The sequence below is a fragment of the Puma concolor genome, chromosome E2 (genome assembly GCF_028749965.1).
Source record: "Puma concolor isolate L17-30 chromosome E2, mPumCon1.1.hap2, whole genome shotgun sequence".
Lineage (NCBI taxonomy): Eukaryota > Metazoa > Chordata > Mammalia > Carnivora > Felidae > Puma > Puma concolor.
Window position 1 is genome coordinate 17,494,112 of NC_141681.1, and position 17,173 is coordinate 17,511,284.

Below are 17,173 nucleotides of genomic sequence, written 5' to 3' on the forward strand. Positions count from 1 at the left end.
CTGCTGAGGTTGCCGGGCACCTAATTCACACCCCGACTGCCTGCCTCCAGAGGCTGAACTACTCATTTACCATGCTCTGCTTCTCCCTCTTGGCACATCCTCTAAAGCAAGCCAAGATTGTAACAACTCTGAAGCAACCATATAATCTTCTTAGCTAACCTGAGACTGGTAACCAGCTGAAACCAAAATTTCTTCACAGGCTGTGATGCCGCTTGATCTTAAGAAATGGAAAAGAGCCTAGGGACTACCCGTGATCAATCCATTTGCTTTCCCCCCAGTGTATGAAATACGGTCTGGCACACATCAGCTAAATTAGTTATTTAATAAATAGCTCCATCTCATGCAACTGGTGTTTCCCCAACACAAATGCAAGACTTCATACTTCTATTTCCTATTCTATCTCAGCCGAATTAGTAAAACACAGCAGATGACAATTCTCTTCATACAAATCTATAAATTTTACTCAATTCCAATACAAAAAAAAACCATCACATTTTTGAGAACTAAATAAATTCATTCTAAAAGTTATAAGAAAAACTAGGGGCTCTGAGTGGCTCAGCTGGTTAAGCTTTGGCTTAGGTCATGATCTCTCAGTTTGCGGGTTTGAGCCCCACATCAGGCTCTGTGCTGACAGCTCAGAGCCTGGAGCCTGCTTCGGATTCTGTGCCTCCCCCTCTCTGTGTCCCTCCCCAGCTCACACTCAGTTTCTCTCTCTCTCTCAAAATTAACATTAAAAAATTTTTTTTTAATTTTAAAAGTTTTAAGAAAAACTAAATGCAGAAGAACAGCCACCAAAATTCTAAAGAAGAGTGTTGTGGAGGGACAGGTAATTCTCTAAAGTATTAACACACCATCAGGCCACAACAATTAAAACAATGTGGTACTGATACACGAATAAGCAGATGGTGATGAAATTAATAAGGAACTCCAGAAACAGAATTAAATACACATAAGAATTTAGTATATGACAAAGGTGGCATTTTAAATGACTGCAGTAAAGAGATTATTCAATAAATATTGCTGTGATGACTGGGTAATATACTGGGGAAAAAATGAGTTTTATCCCTACCTTACTCGTTTTATGAAAATGAGTTCCACATGAATCCAAAATTTTGACATAAGAAATGAAACTTAAAAGGAAGTAAACAGAGGAGGTTACTTTTATCTCAAAGTGTAAAAGACTTTTTGAAGTATCACACAAAATCAAGAAGACATAAAAGATGGATGAATTCAACTACATTAAAGTTTTTTTTAATTTAAGTGGCAAAAAAAAAAAAAATCACAAGCAAAATCAAAATCAAAGAAAAACCAGTTGGGGAAAATTATTACCAACCCATATTACAGACTAATGGCTAATTTCTTTGATATGAAAAGAACCTCTACAAATCAATTAGAAAAAGACCAAAAACATGCACAGATACTTCAGAGTAGAGGAAATACAAATTACCTCTAAACGTATTAAAAGATGCTCAATTTCAATTACGAGATGAGAAATGTAATTGAAGACTATGATGAAATACCATTGTTTAACCTATCAGATTGGTAAGAACAAAAATAGTTAACCGCACGCTCATAAGTGTGTAGGAAGAACTGGCATTTTCACCTATCACTGGTAGGAGTAGAAATTATTAGAACATCTCTGGAGAACAGTTGGCAATATTAAAAAATTTAATTTTTTTATTATTTAATTTTGAGAGAGAGAAAGATGCGAGGTGGGGGGGGGGGGGGGTAGGCAGGCAGAGAGAAAGAGAGACACAGAATCGCAAGCAGGCTCCAGGCCCTGAGTTGCCAGCACAGAGCCCAACGCGGGGCTCAAACTCAGGAATGGTGAGATCATGAGCTGAGCCAAAGTCAGGCGCTTAACTAACTGAGCCACTCAAGCACTCCAGCGATAATGAGAAATTTAAATGCATTCATAGGGAGGTGGGGGGGGGGGAGGGAAGTGGGGATGGGTGTGGAGAACAGAGGTGGGGGAGGCCTGTAGATGAAATTAAAACAGCCATGAGCCAATAATATTTAAAGACCGGGGTTAGATTCATTATAATATTATTTTTACTTTTATAAACTCAATGTTTGTGACACAGATGGACTTTGCATACCTCCATCAGGAGGCACAGAACATCTGGTTATCACCCTTTGGCAATGCTAGCAGCCGCTGGTGATTATTACCTAAACCTAAATTGGCTGTGGACTGCAAAACAGTTATATTCTAATTCTATCATTGCCTGTAAGAGAAACTGTCCCTCATCAACTCTTTGGCTACCTTGAGGTTCAGTTTGTAAAGAAAAGGCAGGAGAAATGCTTGAGTCTTTCCTTTTACTCACTGGTCTCCAAAAATGAACAGTGAAATTCTGTTTTGTGTAAAGATCATTCATTATGAGCTCTTGGATTTAAACATATTTAAAATAGTCGAATCCACGGTGATTACTGTTTTTTTATGAGACTAAAATTGTCCCCATCTCTGGCTGGGTTTAGCAGAGAAGGAAAGAGGCAAAGCTCTTCAAGTTTGCTTCAGATTCTATGCGAACATTTCTAAGATAATTATTAAATGCAAAGGTGCAGAACAGCATATATATTGTGCTACCGTGTGTGTGTGTGTTTTCAAAGAATTTGTGTGCATATGCTTGTACAGTCAAAGAATAGCTTTGAAAGAATCATAAGGAACACAACAGTGACTGCCTCCGGGGAGGAAACTGGAGGCTACAGGACCGGAACAGGAAGGACACTTTACACTGTTTGAGCTACTTATACTTTTAAAATTTTCAGAATGTACATGTACTACCTGTTAAAAATAATTATTATGAGACTGTTGACCAGGAAAAGAACGAAAGCAGAGGCCCATTTTCCATGCCAATGGAAAAGACCCTCCAATCTAGTTAGAAGGGTTCCCACCAGGGCACCTGGGTGGCTCAGTGAGTTAAGCAGCTAAGCGCTGACTCTTGATTTCCACTCGGGGCATGATCTCACGGCTCATGGGATCACCATCCGACTCTGAGCTAAAGCCTGCTTGGGATTCTCTCTTTCCTTTTTTCTTGGGTTCTCTCTCTCTCTCTCAAAATAAATAAATAAATATATAAAAAAAAAAAAAGAGAGATCCATTTCAAAAAAAAAAAGGGGGGGCTCCCACCAGGATTGTATCTGTCCACAGACCCACCCGAGAGCCTGGGATCCACCACAGTAGCTCATCTGTTTTGAAGCTTTGTGCTATGCTCTGATTTGGAAATAGAGTATGAGAGCCAGGTATCCTCGAGCTGACAACTTTGTGTCCGTGCTTATACTCTCCTGTTCTCAAAAAGTGTATGTGTGTGTACACATGTACACACATTCTTAGAATGTGAGAGCTTGAAAGAACCTCAGAAATAAATCCACCCCTCACAGCTTATATCCAGAAGACACTGAAGTTCAGACAATCAACAATGAAGTCACTGGCCTACAGTCACAATGATAAACCAGTGAGAGTCCCCTAATCAAGCCATGAAGTGGCTTCAATTAAAGGAAAAAAACTGGACTGAGAAAGACAAGAAGTTAGAATTTAGTCATGCCTTACAGACTTGCTGTATTTTACATTTTAGCTCTATTCAAACTATATTGTCAATGTTCTCTATTAATCCTGATGGTGTGATATACACAACTTACCTCCCCTCAAAGACTGCATCCTTCTTGAGAACAAGGGAAAATTTGTTTCCTTCATTTTTCACTACTTCCACTCTCTGTCTCCTATGACCTTGCCTACACCCCCTTGCTCATTTCAGCCCCACTCTCCACTACTTAGGCGAGACTGATCCCCTTTGTGGATCCCACAACACCTGGGGTCCCAGCTACTCAAACACACAGCCCCTGTGACATCTGCTGTGCTGGTACTTAGGAAACAGTGTCTTGAGCTTCTTTTTTTAAAAGAGATTATAAGGCAGAAACCTTATTTTATAATTCTTTACACCATCCATGGTGCTTAGCAAAATGGCATTTGACAAATATTTGTTCACTAAATATTTGCTGGACTAAATCTAATAATCTAGGGAAAGAAATCTGAAATAAAACCACCTGATATTTATGTAACACTATCAATTGCAAAGCAGTTTCTTTCCTTTTCATTTTTATTTTGGAATAATTTTAGACTTCTAGAAAAGTTGCAAAGAGAAGGGAAGCAAAAATATAAGAACAGGGAGACTCTTAAATACGAGAACAAACTGAGGGTTGCTGGAGGGGTTGTGGGAGGGGGAGGGGCTAAATGGGTAAGGGGCATTAAGGAAGACACTTGTTGGGATAAGCACTGGGTGTTATACACAAGGGATCAATCACTGGAATCTACTCCTGAAATTATTGTTGCACTATGTGCTAACCAACTTGGATGTAAATTAAAAAATAAATTAAAAAAAATAGAATATCTAAGTTTTCAAAAAACAAAAGTTGGAAAGATAGTACAAAGATAGCAATATTAGGGGAAACTGAGTCAAGGGCATATTATCTTATATAAGCATAGCACATTTGTCAAAGCTAAAAAATGAACACCAATGTATTACTATTAATTAAACTTACGACTTTATTTGGATCCGCCAGCTTCTCCACTAAGGTCCTTTTTATGTTACAAGAACCAATCCAGGATCCTGCAGTGTCTTTAGCACATTTTTTTTCATTAGCCCATTTATCTGCCCAATAGCTCTGTGAGGAAGATGCTATTCCCATCGTATTTAAGACAAAACTGAAGCTCACAGAGGTTCCACCCAGACAGCGCCACGCAGGTAGCAAACAGCAAAACCAGTATTCAAATCCAGAATACCATTAAGTAAAAACAACGGAGGGACAGGAGGAGAAATGAAGATTGCTTTGACGGCTTTCCTGTACCAAGACGACAGGGTAAATGGGGCAAGTAGGTAAAATGGCAGTTGAATGGCCTCTGGTTTCCGCAACAAGGAGTATTTCACAAGGTTCCCTCTGTGATGTTGGTTAAACACTCTAACTTTATGAATCAGATATTCATTCAGGGCTGAGACATACTTGTCACAGTTCGCCAAAAAAAGATCAGGATTTGTAAATTCTTGTTCTTCATCCCGGACATGCTGCCAGCTCACTGTGTGTTCCAAGATCTTCAGGTGTGTGCAGAGTAGTGCGGGGTTCTTGGTATACAAAGCCCCCACATCCAGGAATGGCGAAGGCAAATGCCAACAATGGAAACTTTTTAAACTGAAGATCAGCTCGTAATATACAATGCACAGTAAAGCAGTCACTATCTCTTGTCCATGAAACACAAGCAATGTATTTCCAAGGCAATGGACTACTCAGTTCTTCCTAAGAGCAACCAAGGGGCGCCTGGGTGGTGCAGTCAGTTGAGTGTCCGACTTTGGTTCAAGTCATGATCTCATGGTTAGTGAGTTCAAGCCTCGCGTTGGGCTCTGTGCTGACAGCTCAGAGCCTGGAGCCTGCTTCAGATTCTGTGTCTCCTTCTCTCTTTGCCTCTCCCCTACTTGCACTCTGTCTCTTTCTCTCAAACATTAAATAAACATTAAAAAAAAAAAATAAAAAAAGAGCACCCAAACTAGAAAAACCTTTCATAATTAGCATGACATAGGGTGGGTGAGGCTTATAGAAAGAAAAACTAAATTAGATGGAAAAAAAGAAGAAAAATTAGATGAAAAACAAGAAGAGAAACTTGTAAATGGACAAAGCCATACCATGTTACCTGATGGGAAAATTTAGTCTTTTCCTGGCTAATTCACCCAATTTCCATTTACATCCCACCACGCTTCTAAAAACTCAAAGTCTGAAATTTGTTTTGAAAATGTATAAACTACCAAAGAATATCATGGAGAAACAGTTATAGGGCAGGACTAGCCCTTTGAGACATTAGAAAAACATGGCGCACCTGGGTGGCTCAGTCGGTTAAGCTCTGACTTCGGCTCAGGTCATGATCTCACCGTGATCTCACGGTTCATGAGCCGGAGTCCCACTTCAGGTGAGCATAAGCCCTGCTTCAGGTAGAACATGAGCCCCACTTTGGGTGAGCCCCGCTGTGCGTTCTCTCTTTCTCTGCCCCTTGTTCACTTGTGTGCTCGCGCGCACGCTCGTGCTCTCTCTCTCAAAAAAAAAAAAATGTTCAGGCATAATTATTTTTAAATTTTCTATCTCCTCTTCTATAAAAGCCACAGAAAATGAGAGAAAAATGTAAAACCATACGTGGAGGTAAACTTACAATCATAAATGTAACAGATAAAACTTATACCTAAGTACTTCGTATATATTAAGATGGCTATTAAAAAAAAAATCAGGAAACAAGTGTTGGCAAGGATACGGAAAAACTGGAACACTCATTCATTGCTAGAAGAAATGTAAAATGGTGCATCTGCCATGAAATAGTTTGAGGAATGCTCCAAAAGATACACAGAATTATCATACATAAAACCCATCAACTCTACTCCTAGGTTTATGGCCAAAAGAATTGAAAGCCGGGACTCAAACAGATACATGTACACCCCTATTCACAACAGCATTATTCAATATTATTCAAACTAGCCCAAGGGTAGGCACAATTGTATGTCCATCAACAGCTGAATGGATACATAAAATGTGACATTCACATACGGTGGAATGTTATTCAGCCTTAAAAAGGAATGAGATTCTGATACATGGCTACAACATGGATGAATCTGGAAAACATGACAAGTGAAATAAGCCAGAGACAAAAGGAAAAATTGTTCCACTTCTATGAGGTACCTAGAATAAATAAACTGTTAAAGAGAGTAGAAGAGAGGTTACCAATGACTGGTGTTGGAGGGCAGATGGAAAGGAAAAAAATACTGTTTAAAGGGTACAAAGTTTCAGGGGCTCTTGGGTGGTTTGGTCTAGTAAGGAGCCAATTCTTGATTTCGTCTCAGGTCATGATCACATGGTTCATGAGGATTAAGCCCACACAGCTTGGGATTCTCTATCTCCTTTTCTCTCTGCCCCTCCCCCACACTCTCGTGTTCTCTCTCTCTCTCTCTCTCTCTCTCTCTCTCAAAATAAATAAATAAATAAGCTACAGATGGATGGATAGATAGATGGTACAGAGTTTCAGTTTGGGAAGATGAAAAAGTTCTAGAAGTGCATAGGGGTGGTGACAGTTGCACAACACTGAGAATGTAATTAATGCCACTAAATTACATACTTCAAATGTTTAATGCCTATGTATATTCTGCCACAATTTAAAAAAAAGCAATCTCTAATACATAAATCTCTAAAATAAACTTCCAAATATCAAGAAAAAAAATCAAATTCTATGAAAAAAATCACACAAGAGGAAAGAAACGGTGGAGCAACTAATAACTAAAAACATGCAATTAGGTTCCACAATGAAGCGACACTTAAGAGCTACTAGCAAAATGATAAACCAGTATTTATAAGGTTTCAGGAAAAAAATAAACCTCATATACCATCTAATGGAAAATTCATACTGCTTTGGAATATATGATTGCTTCAATCCCTTTGGAAGGCAATCTGGTAACATACATCTGATCTCATTTCTAAACATTTGTATCCTCTGACTCAAGAACTTTATTCAGGGAGAAACAAAGCTGTGTGCAAAGACATTTGCATTAGGATTTTGTTTTACAACAGAGAAATACATAAGAATTGAAGAATGGGTAAATGAATATTAACTGTGAAGTAGCATGAGGCCACTAAAAAAAAAATAAACAAGACAACAGATACATAGAAGCGTGTATAAAAAATAAGAGACTAAAAAAATCCCACATACCCATGCTACATAACTATAATTGTATGAAATTATTCATCAAGACAAAAGCTAACTTTGAGGTCTTAGGCACTCTATATGCTTTATATAATTTATTCCTTATAACAACTTTCTGAGATATTTTATTGATGAGAAAACTAAGGCCCACCACTGACTGCGGCCAGCGTGACTCCAGACTTCATGTGCATGGAAATCACATTTAAGAGACGAGTAAGAGATGTAATTTTCTTGGTAAAGTTTTCAATAAAAAGTCACAAAGTCACTCATGGCACACAAGCCTCAATGAAGTGCTATATACCATTCGTCTACTTCTCAAATGCACCACTTCCAAACCTTGGTAATATTAGGTTTATACAGACGGGCTGCCATTCACTTTCATTTTATAAAAATGGATACTTTACAGTTGTGACAACATGAAAAAAAACACCTGGAACTCGGTTCTGTTTTTGCCCCAAATGTCTTTTTCATGCATAACTGCAGAGCACAGCCAGAAAGGCTTGCTAAATCAATCTTGTGTGTCTGTGGAAATATTTCCTGGAGGCACAGCTCGCTGCCACCACCATTTTGGAACTGGTCCTCACAGCTCTAAGAGCAGAGTATTGAAGGATGAAGATGTCCTCATTCACAGCCGCAAACTCCCTTCTTGTCTTGTGCTGCCAAAGAGTGGGCTTCTGTCTGCTCCCCAAAGGGAAGGTAAGATCTTTCTGTACCCCTTGGGTAGACGCGAAAGAGCCTACAAAGTCCAGACTGGCTGTGAGGCAAAGGTGAACCGTCATCACAGCAGAAAGGAGAGAGACCAGACGGAGGCCAAGGCCTTAGTATTTTAACAGGCAGAAATCCCCAAAACGCAACAACCGTCCCTCACAGACGGGTTCTGGGAACAGTCTAGGCATTCAGATACACCACCATAAAACATGCCCAATGCAGCTTTGGCTTTCTGAGGACACGGCTGGCACCTGCCTCGTCTGCTGAAACATAATGTTCCTGGAGATAAGGATAACACACAAAGGTACCTAAAAATAAACATAGGGGAAACACAGATCTCTTCTGGTATCCAAGGAAAGTGACTCAAAGACCATCACCATATAAAGTCAATTTACCAATAGTTTTTTATAAGAAAAGCAGAGATGACTGAAGGAAACCAGTGTCAAGGAATATAGACCCCTGAGAAACGAAGGGGTTGGTAGCCTGGCCACAGCCTCCAGGAAACAAGTGGTTCTAAAAAAACCAGTTCCCCTTCCCCATTTGTAAGGGCTGGCCCTCCTCCACAAGCGACTTCTTTCTCTAAGGGAAGCATGTTTACTGGTGTTCATGGAGCCGCATCAGGTTTTCTCTAACAGTCCACAGCCACCACCTGGCCACCCTCTTCACACAGACTGGAGGCCAGGCCCCCGCCCCACCGCCCCCCGTGGCTGCTAAGACTGGATGTTCCAGCACTTGGATATGGTGGCTGGCACAGGGACACCGGGAGGATGAGATGGTAGCCGCCTGTACTCCCCACCTCCAGCTCATCCTTATCCTTAAGGCTCAGGGTGAGCCAGCTAACTCGATTTCTTCAAGCAGGTCCCATACTCCAAGGAGTAAGTCAGGCCACCACAGATACACTGAAACAAGGACAGGCCACTGCATCCTGCAGCCCGGTGCACATAATGGTATAACTAAACACCATAAACTATCAGACGGGCTCTGCAGCTCGCATCTATAGGAAAGTCACTAGAAAGGAACGCTAACCGATTTGTGCTACTCAGTATGCTGGTCTCGCAAAGAGGAGTAACAATACCACGGGAATGCTATGTGAACGGACTTGCTGCTCCAGATCTCTGCTCTTTGGGCCACACCTCTGCTATCACACGCATCTACAAAATTCGATGTCACATACTGATTTAAACACTTACATTTCTACAGTTTATTGAAGCAAACACCCAAGTCCATTCCCAACTGCTTCAAATTAAAACAAATGAGCAAACGATCGGCCATACTAAAGCTTTGACAATTTTCAAGACATTTAGAAAACTGGACTTATTTTTCCTTTCTAATTCGACACCGTCCTGATGAGACAGAAGAAAAGCATGACAAAAAATGATTTGTTTTGAAATAGGTCCTTCCCTTCCCACTTACAGAGAAGTAGAATCAAGGGCAGGAAAGTTCTCTGTGGACACAGAAGGGGCACCTATTCTCAAATGGGACAAATACTCTCACAGCCACAGAATGTGCCCTCCCCACCCCAATCCCATGGCACCTGGCTCTGCCCCTAGTCAGCATCCCAACCGATCCAACGGTGCCGCCATCTTCTCAAACCCAGCTCGGAGCAACAATACTTAGTCTTCTTTCTCCCTAGTCTGATCATTTCCTTAAATTAAGGGAATAAAAAATGTATCATATAGAAATAAGATACCCCTTGCCCCCAATACTGATAAGAAATGAATTTAAAAAATCAATACTCTTTATTTTTTGTGCAAAGTAATATTTTAGAAGAGTGTATGAAGTCATATGGAGAATAACCTTGGCCAGAGACAAAAGAAGATGGGCCAATGGAAAGGGTGATGGGTTCAAGTTCATTTCAGTATCGGAGTCTTCTCTCTCCCACCCTACATCCTGACACAGCAGAGTCCTGGCTCCATGTGAGCACAAGTTAGAAGCCACTGCTTTCATTCAGGCTGGTATTTTGTGTTGTCACTCACCTGTGCCATTGGCCAAGCCATTGTGGGTTGGGTTCTTGACGGGCTGGCGGTGCCGGTTGCTAGTACCGGGGCTTTGCTCGCCGGTTGCTGTGGTTGTTCTGGCTGAACCACCTGAATGTCTGTGCGTCCTGGAAATTCAAAGTATAAAGCAGACAGACATAAGTCACTGTGAAAAAGACAGCAGTATGTCCCATCTAAGTCACCGCATTCCCTCTCTCACTATTTATTGGAAATAAGACCTTTAATAGCCCCTCTGGTCTTTGACTCAACAGAAGCTGGCTCCAAACAGAGAGACCCAGGTAAGGTTCCTTCTTGGTAATAACCCAGAAGGCAACTTTGGGTAAACTTTTCCACTTGAAGTAAACAAATCCAGAGTGAATTGCCCCCACATCTGAAATAACTGGCAAAATATCCTGTGACCATCACATTATTTTTATTGGGCTCAAATGTAAGAAATAAACAAGAATCACTGGACAGGCTACAGATGACATATTTCGCCCCTTAGGCAAAAAGAGCCCAAAATTTATCCAAATCCATTTTCTCTATAGCTAGAAACATACTGCCCTTGGGAAAGGAAGTCAAGAGGCACCAGACAGCCTCAGCCAATGCACAGGTTGACATGTTTTATGTAGAAAAGATGACTCCGTGGTCCATCCCAACAAATGAGGAACAATGCATAAAGGGATCTATATCACAAGGAAAACGGTGGGATCCAGGAGCAGAGAATCTATCTGACAACTTCAGAACAACAGATAGTAGGCAGTATGTATTCTCACGATCCCGCTGTAGCCTGACTTTGTTCACTAGTGAAAATATCTAAGCCTCCCTGCCCTTCAGTCCAGCTGTTTTGTCAAAGGAGACTATTCTACTACTTAGTCATTATCTACCAGTTTTCAGCAGTGAGAGCATTTAAATATTATCCATTGAAGAAAGACCAATCTATCTCATGTGACATGGGGCAGTGAGGTTACTATCAACAATGAAAGGAATAATTACTATACAAGTATATAATATGTGCTGAGCCTGAACATTATGTAACAGATATCCATGATACACTGTGCACTTCACGTATTTTATCTCATTTAACAGGGCAACCCTGGAAGGAGCTTACTATTATTATGCCCATGTTACAGATAAGAAAAAAGACAGAGAAAGTAAGCAATGGAGCAAGACTCAAATCCAAGCAGTCTAAGGTCAAGAGCCCATGCTCTTTGGTTGGAGGCTGGGGGTGGGAAGCCTGGACTTGAACTGAATCCCTCCCAGGCTATTCTTTCATGGATCACTCGGCCAATAGAAAGCTAAAGAGCTCTACTGGAAAGGTCCCCTGCTGGGCTGGAAGGCTCCATACCTACCACAACACCTCTGCTGGTGAGACCCCCCCTCAATCAGCGTGTTGGAACAAGCCTGCAGCACAACAAACCTGTAGGTTCTCGGGGGGGGGGGAGGACAGGTGCCCCCACCAACCACCTACTCTAGCACAAGAAACAGACTTTTTCCAATAAACCAAAATATCAATAGTGATTAAAAAATATGTATTAATAGTGATTATCTTTGTTGTGCACACGAATTCCCTTAGCTTTTCCTTTTATGCTTTTCTAGTTTTCTTCATTGAGTTTGTACACCTTTGAGTAAGGAAAAAAGTCTTTTCTTGGACCAAAACTAGAAGGAAGGAAGGAAGGAAGGAAGGAAGGAAGGAAGGAAGGATAGAAGGGAGGAAGGAAGGAAAGAAGAAACCTTGCAAACCTTGGAGTTCATACCTAAAGACTGCACGACAGTTAAAAATGGATAGAGAGGGCACCAATGAGCTATGGAAATAAGGATTTAATTTGGACTCTCTTTTTCCATCTTATTTTTCCCTGAGCTAATTTCATAAATCAAAAGCTGTCAACCACACCTCAGTCAAGAAAAATATTTCAAACTCCCACATCACGGGAAGAAATGTTAGTACTGAACATTTTACCACAAGCCCTCATCGAAAGCAGGAGGAGTACAGATTAGTTCCAAAGAGAAAGACGGGTCTTCAGCCACTGGCAAATGTGTGTATATGTGTTTAAGACAGAGAGCTCAAGAGAGATAAAACTGGTTAATAGAAAGTTTATTTCAGCCAAGAATCCCCTTAAAAGGACAAAAAATCCTCTCTGATTTGGTACTCACAGCCCACAGCAGAGGGCTGTATCACTCAAGAGGCAGCAGGCTGTGTGGGCAGCATAGAAAATGCGACCTCAGTCCTGTCACACACACAGGCTCCAAAAAGCCCATGAGCACGTCCAGTCGAGGGCTCCTTGTCCCTCTGCAGAGCAGCTGGGCATGACAGCAGGGTGGGCCCCACTAACTCCCCCTGACTCCTCCCTCCCTTCCCCGAAAGGGCATGCGGTCAGAGTTGAGAGAGAATAGTTTCAGAAATGTTTAACCACTAATGATAGCAGCTTGCCCTGAATGATGGGCTGCAGCAGGGCTGGGATTAGCCTGGAAACCAGGGGCAGCTGGGACCATTTGGCGTGAAGTGCTGCCTCCCTGGCCGCAGCTCACTGCCACCCCCGCCCTCCCCTGCCCACACACACACACACACACACACACACACACACACACACACACACAAACACACACACACACACCCTTCTCCCCTCCCCTCAACACACACACACAAACCCCCCCACCCTCAACACACACATACACACCCTTCCCTCTCCCTTCAACACACATGTACACACACCCTTCCCCCCTCCCCTCAACACACACACACACAAACTCCCACACACACACCCTCAACACACACACACACACACACACACACACACACACACACACACACCCATTGCCCAGATTCTTCTCTTCCCCCAAATCGGGAGTTACTACCTTTTTCACCTTGAATTACCTTTAATAGAAGAGTCTCAAAGAAGAGAAGGTCTCAACATTTAAGGAAAATCTTCCCTTCAGCAGTTTCCTCTCTTGGAGGATTCACTCAGCCCTTACAAGATGGGACTGTGTCGTGATTAAAAGCTGGCCCAAATGTTGAAACCACACACCATAAGCCAAAATAGTATCAGGACAAACGCGGGACGATGGGGTGGAGATGAGCTGGGCTCCACCACAGGCAGCCTGGCTTCAGCTCTGCCAGTGACTTCAACTTTGGCCCGATCCTGCCACCATTTTGAGGGCGGGTGGGCAGCAGGGGTCGGGTGGGGGGTTATGCAGCTCCTGTGGTAGTCAGAAGAAGATGGAACAGCAAAACTCCACAAGTAGTTTCAAGTCACCTAGTTACAGAGACTGAGTTTTCTTCACAGCATGCCCTTCTCAGAATGCTGGCATGTCCTCACCTAAGTTCCTCTCTCAGAAACTGAAGCCTCCCTAAGAAATCCAGTCAGGGCCAGGGCCCTGGAAATCTCTCTCCACACTCCTAGAAACAGATTTGTGGCACAGGAGGTCCCCCAGACAGGGCTCTGGGCTGTCCCCTGGCACTCAGGCTTTGCCATTCACAGAGTTGGCCTCGGTCCTCAGCTGCACCCTGAGAGTCACAGCCTTGGTTGCTTTGGGACATCTTGTATCGCTTTTCATGAAGTCCACTGAAAAGCAACCAATTATTATTTTCCTTTTAAGTTTTATTGATTTATTTTGAGAGAGAGAGCACACACAGGCATACACTCAAGCAGGGGAGGGGCAGAGAGAGAGGGAGAGAGAGAACCCCAAGCAGGCTCCGCACCATCAGCATGGAGCCAGACGCAGGGTTTGATCCCACAAACAACAAGATCATGACCTGAGGTGAAACCAAGAGTAGGACGCTCAATCTACTGAGCCACCCAGGTACCCTTCATCTATTGTTTTCTGAGCACTAAGCCCTATTCTAGGACTAGCAACAAAACAGAAAGGGTGCCTGGAGCTTCCGGATCAGTGAACATGTGGAGATGTGGGTAGAGCGGCGTGCCTGGAAAGCACACGGAAGCTCGGCACCTTCCCCCACACCCCACCCTATGCATCTCTTCCATCTGGCTGTTGATTCATATCCTGTATCATACTCTTCAGTAAACCGGTGAACACTAAGAAACAAAACCAGAAAGAGTCCCTGATCTCAAGGAGCTTACATCTTAGTGGAAATGTGGCGATTTGTAATTTTGCTCAGACACAAACTTGCATCACACCCTACAATGCTGACATGTGAGAGCCACTTGGCCAGTGAGTGAGCCTGGCTGACAACCTGGCACTGTCCTTCCAGTGCAGCTTTGTTGACCATCATCACATGGCAATAGTTGATGTGGAGTACTTATATAAAACTTTGTTTCCTTGGTTAAAAAATAAGGAGGGCAGCCCTAGCATTGGTACCATGAGTGAAAACGAAATGAAGAGTCCAAAAAAGTGATGCCTTACAAGCCAGAACACAAAATTTTTTGCCAAGTTAAAAGTGGAATTCAAATTTGGTAGTGGCTCACAATTTGAGATTATTAAGTCTATCATATCCTTCACATGGAAATGGATTTTTAAAAACAGTTAGTGACTTCATCAAAATTCAACATGCCTACCCTTCTAAAAACATTGGCCAGAAAACAAAAAGACAATCCAGAGACTGGGGAAAAATATGTGCAAAATACATATCTGATAAAGGACTTAGATCCACAATATATAAAGAACTCTCAAAACTCAGTAACAACAAACCCATATAAAAAATAATCAAAAGATTTTAACAAACGTTTCACCAGAGATGATCTACAAATGGCAAACAAGCACATGAAAGATGTTCAACATCATTAGTCATTAGGGAAATACGAATTAAAATCAGAATGAGCCACCATCACATGCGTGTCGGAACGGACACTAAACAGACAAAAAACTGCCAGTAAAAAGTGCTGAGGAGGATGAATGCAAGCAAACTGAACCTCTCAAACAGTGCTGGAGGGAATGCAACATGGTATAGCCACTTTAGAAAACGGTTTGGCAGTTTCTCATGAAGTTAAATAATGCATTTAGCATACAAACCACAATCCTACTCCTACATATTTACCCAAAAGAAAGGAAAATACAGGCTTCCCCAAAACCTCTAGGCAAATGTTTACAGTGACTTTCTTCCTTATTTCCAAACTTGTAAACAACCCAAAGTCCTTCAACTGGTGAAATCGACAGACTGTGGTACATCCATACAAGGGAATACTACTTAGCAAATAAAAGCAAACGAACTACTAATACACGAAACAACATGGATTTATCTCAAATGCACTACACTAACCAGAAGAAGGAGGACTTTAAAGGCTACAGTTTGTCATTCCAATTTTATAACATTTGGGAAGAAGCAAGGCAAACTATAGGCAAAGAAAACAGATTTGGTGTTTGGCAGTGGCTGGAGGTAGTAGGAGAGGCTGACGACAAAGAGGCACGAAGGAACTTTTCAGGGAGATAAAACTGTGTACGTCTTGAGCATGGTAGTGGTTACCAGATTATATGCTTTTGTCAAAACCCACAGAACTGTATACTGCAAAGGATGAATTTTACCGTGTACAAATTATATCTCAGTAAACCTAACTTAATAATTTTTTTAAAAAATCAATCTGTATATTGCAGCCAATGTAAATAAAAACAGTTCATCACATGAGAAAAAATAAAAGTGAGCAAAAGTTTTAAAACACAGGTAACTATAGTGTGAGGATATGCTCAAAAAAATACAGAAAGCAAGAATCTTGATAAGAATGTACGTCAGGCGACATTCAGGACTCTCCAAACACTCTGTATTAGTAAATGTGAAAATTCTTCAAAGCCTAGGGACACATCTCTCCCAAATGTCAAGAAGTCCCGGCTGACTGGATACCAAGCGCTGAGCATAATTTTCTATCTTGGTAAAAAATGCCAAGACACAAAACAGGGGTTCTTTGACCTCCGATTCAGGCCCATCAGTATTTGAGCTCCACACAAGAGAAGTTTCAAGGTATAACAACTAATAGTGAGCTAACCTCCACTTAAAAAGACAAATCAATGGGCACCTGGGTGGCTGTCAGTTAAGCGTCTAACTTCAGCTCAGGTCATGATCTCACAGTCTGTGAGTTCAAGCCCGGGGCCGGGCTCTATGCTGACAGCTCAGAGCCTGAAGCCTGCTTTGGATTCTGTGTCTCCCTCTCTCTCTCTGTTCCTCCCCCACTCGTGCTCTGTCTCTCTCTCTCTCTCAAAAATAAACATTAAAAAAATTTTTTTGATAAATAAAATAAATCAAAAAAAACAAATCAAAAAACAATGTATAGACATTAAAAGCACCCAATAAACCCTTTTCACATTCCAATCCAAGGAATCGATATGTGCCTGGATGACCTGACCCAAGATGGTGTCTGTCCTGCCACTCTTCCAAGGCCTCTTAACTGGGCATTGTCTTTTAATAGCAGCATGGAAACAAAACTGAGTGAGGCTGGGCCAGTTTCCAGTAAGACAACCAGCAAAAAAAACAGGCTCTTAAAATAGAAGCACAGGAAAAAAAAAAAAAAAAAAAAAAAAAAACAGGGGAATTGGTGATGGGAAAAGAAACTGTTTCCACCATGGAGAGAGGCATCGACAAGCAAACCTGCTCCGCCCTACCCCCTCCTCAATTCTTCCTCCCTGTTCAAATGTGGATTCGAGGGGGGGTGGGGGGAGGGCGGCTACAGGGAAGGGGATAAGAAGGGGAGGTTAAAAGGGAAAGGCGCAATTAAGAGTTAAAATGGGACCCTTCCAGTCATTCCAAGGGTAATTTACGGCTCTGTTCCACACCCTACCTCTAGGCTGCCAGCCTCTGAAATGACAGGAAAGGTAAAAATAA

At 41.9% G+C, this 17,173-nt stretch overlaps 1 protein-coding gene across 1 annotated transcript in view; it reads right to left on the reverse strand.

Moving 5' to 3' along the window:
* The window catches only part of WWP2 (WW domain containing E3 ubiquitin protein ligase 2), a 149,408-nt gene that overhangs the window by 46,299 nt on the left and 85,936 nt on the right, over positions 1-17,173 (reverse strand). Inside the window, exon 7 of the mRNA XM_086689042.1 lies at positions 10,408-10,535. Within this exon, the coding sequence (XP_086545168.1) occupies positions 10,408-10,535 (128 nt within the window). The remainder of the gene's footprint in view (positions 1-10,407; positions 10,536-17,173) is intronic.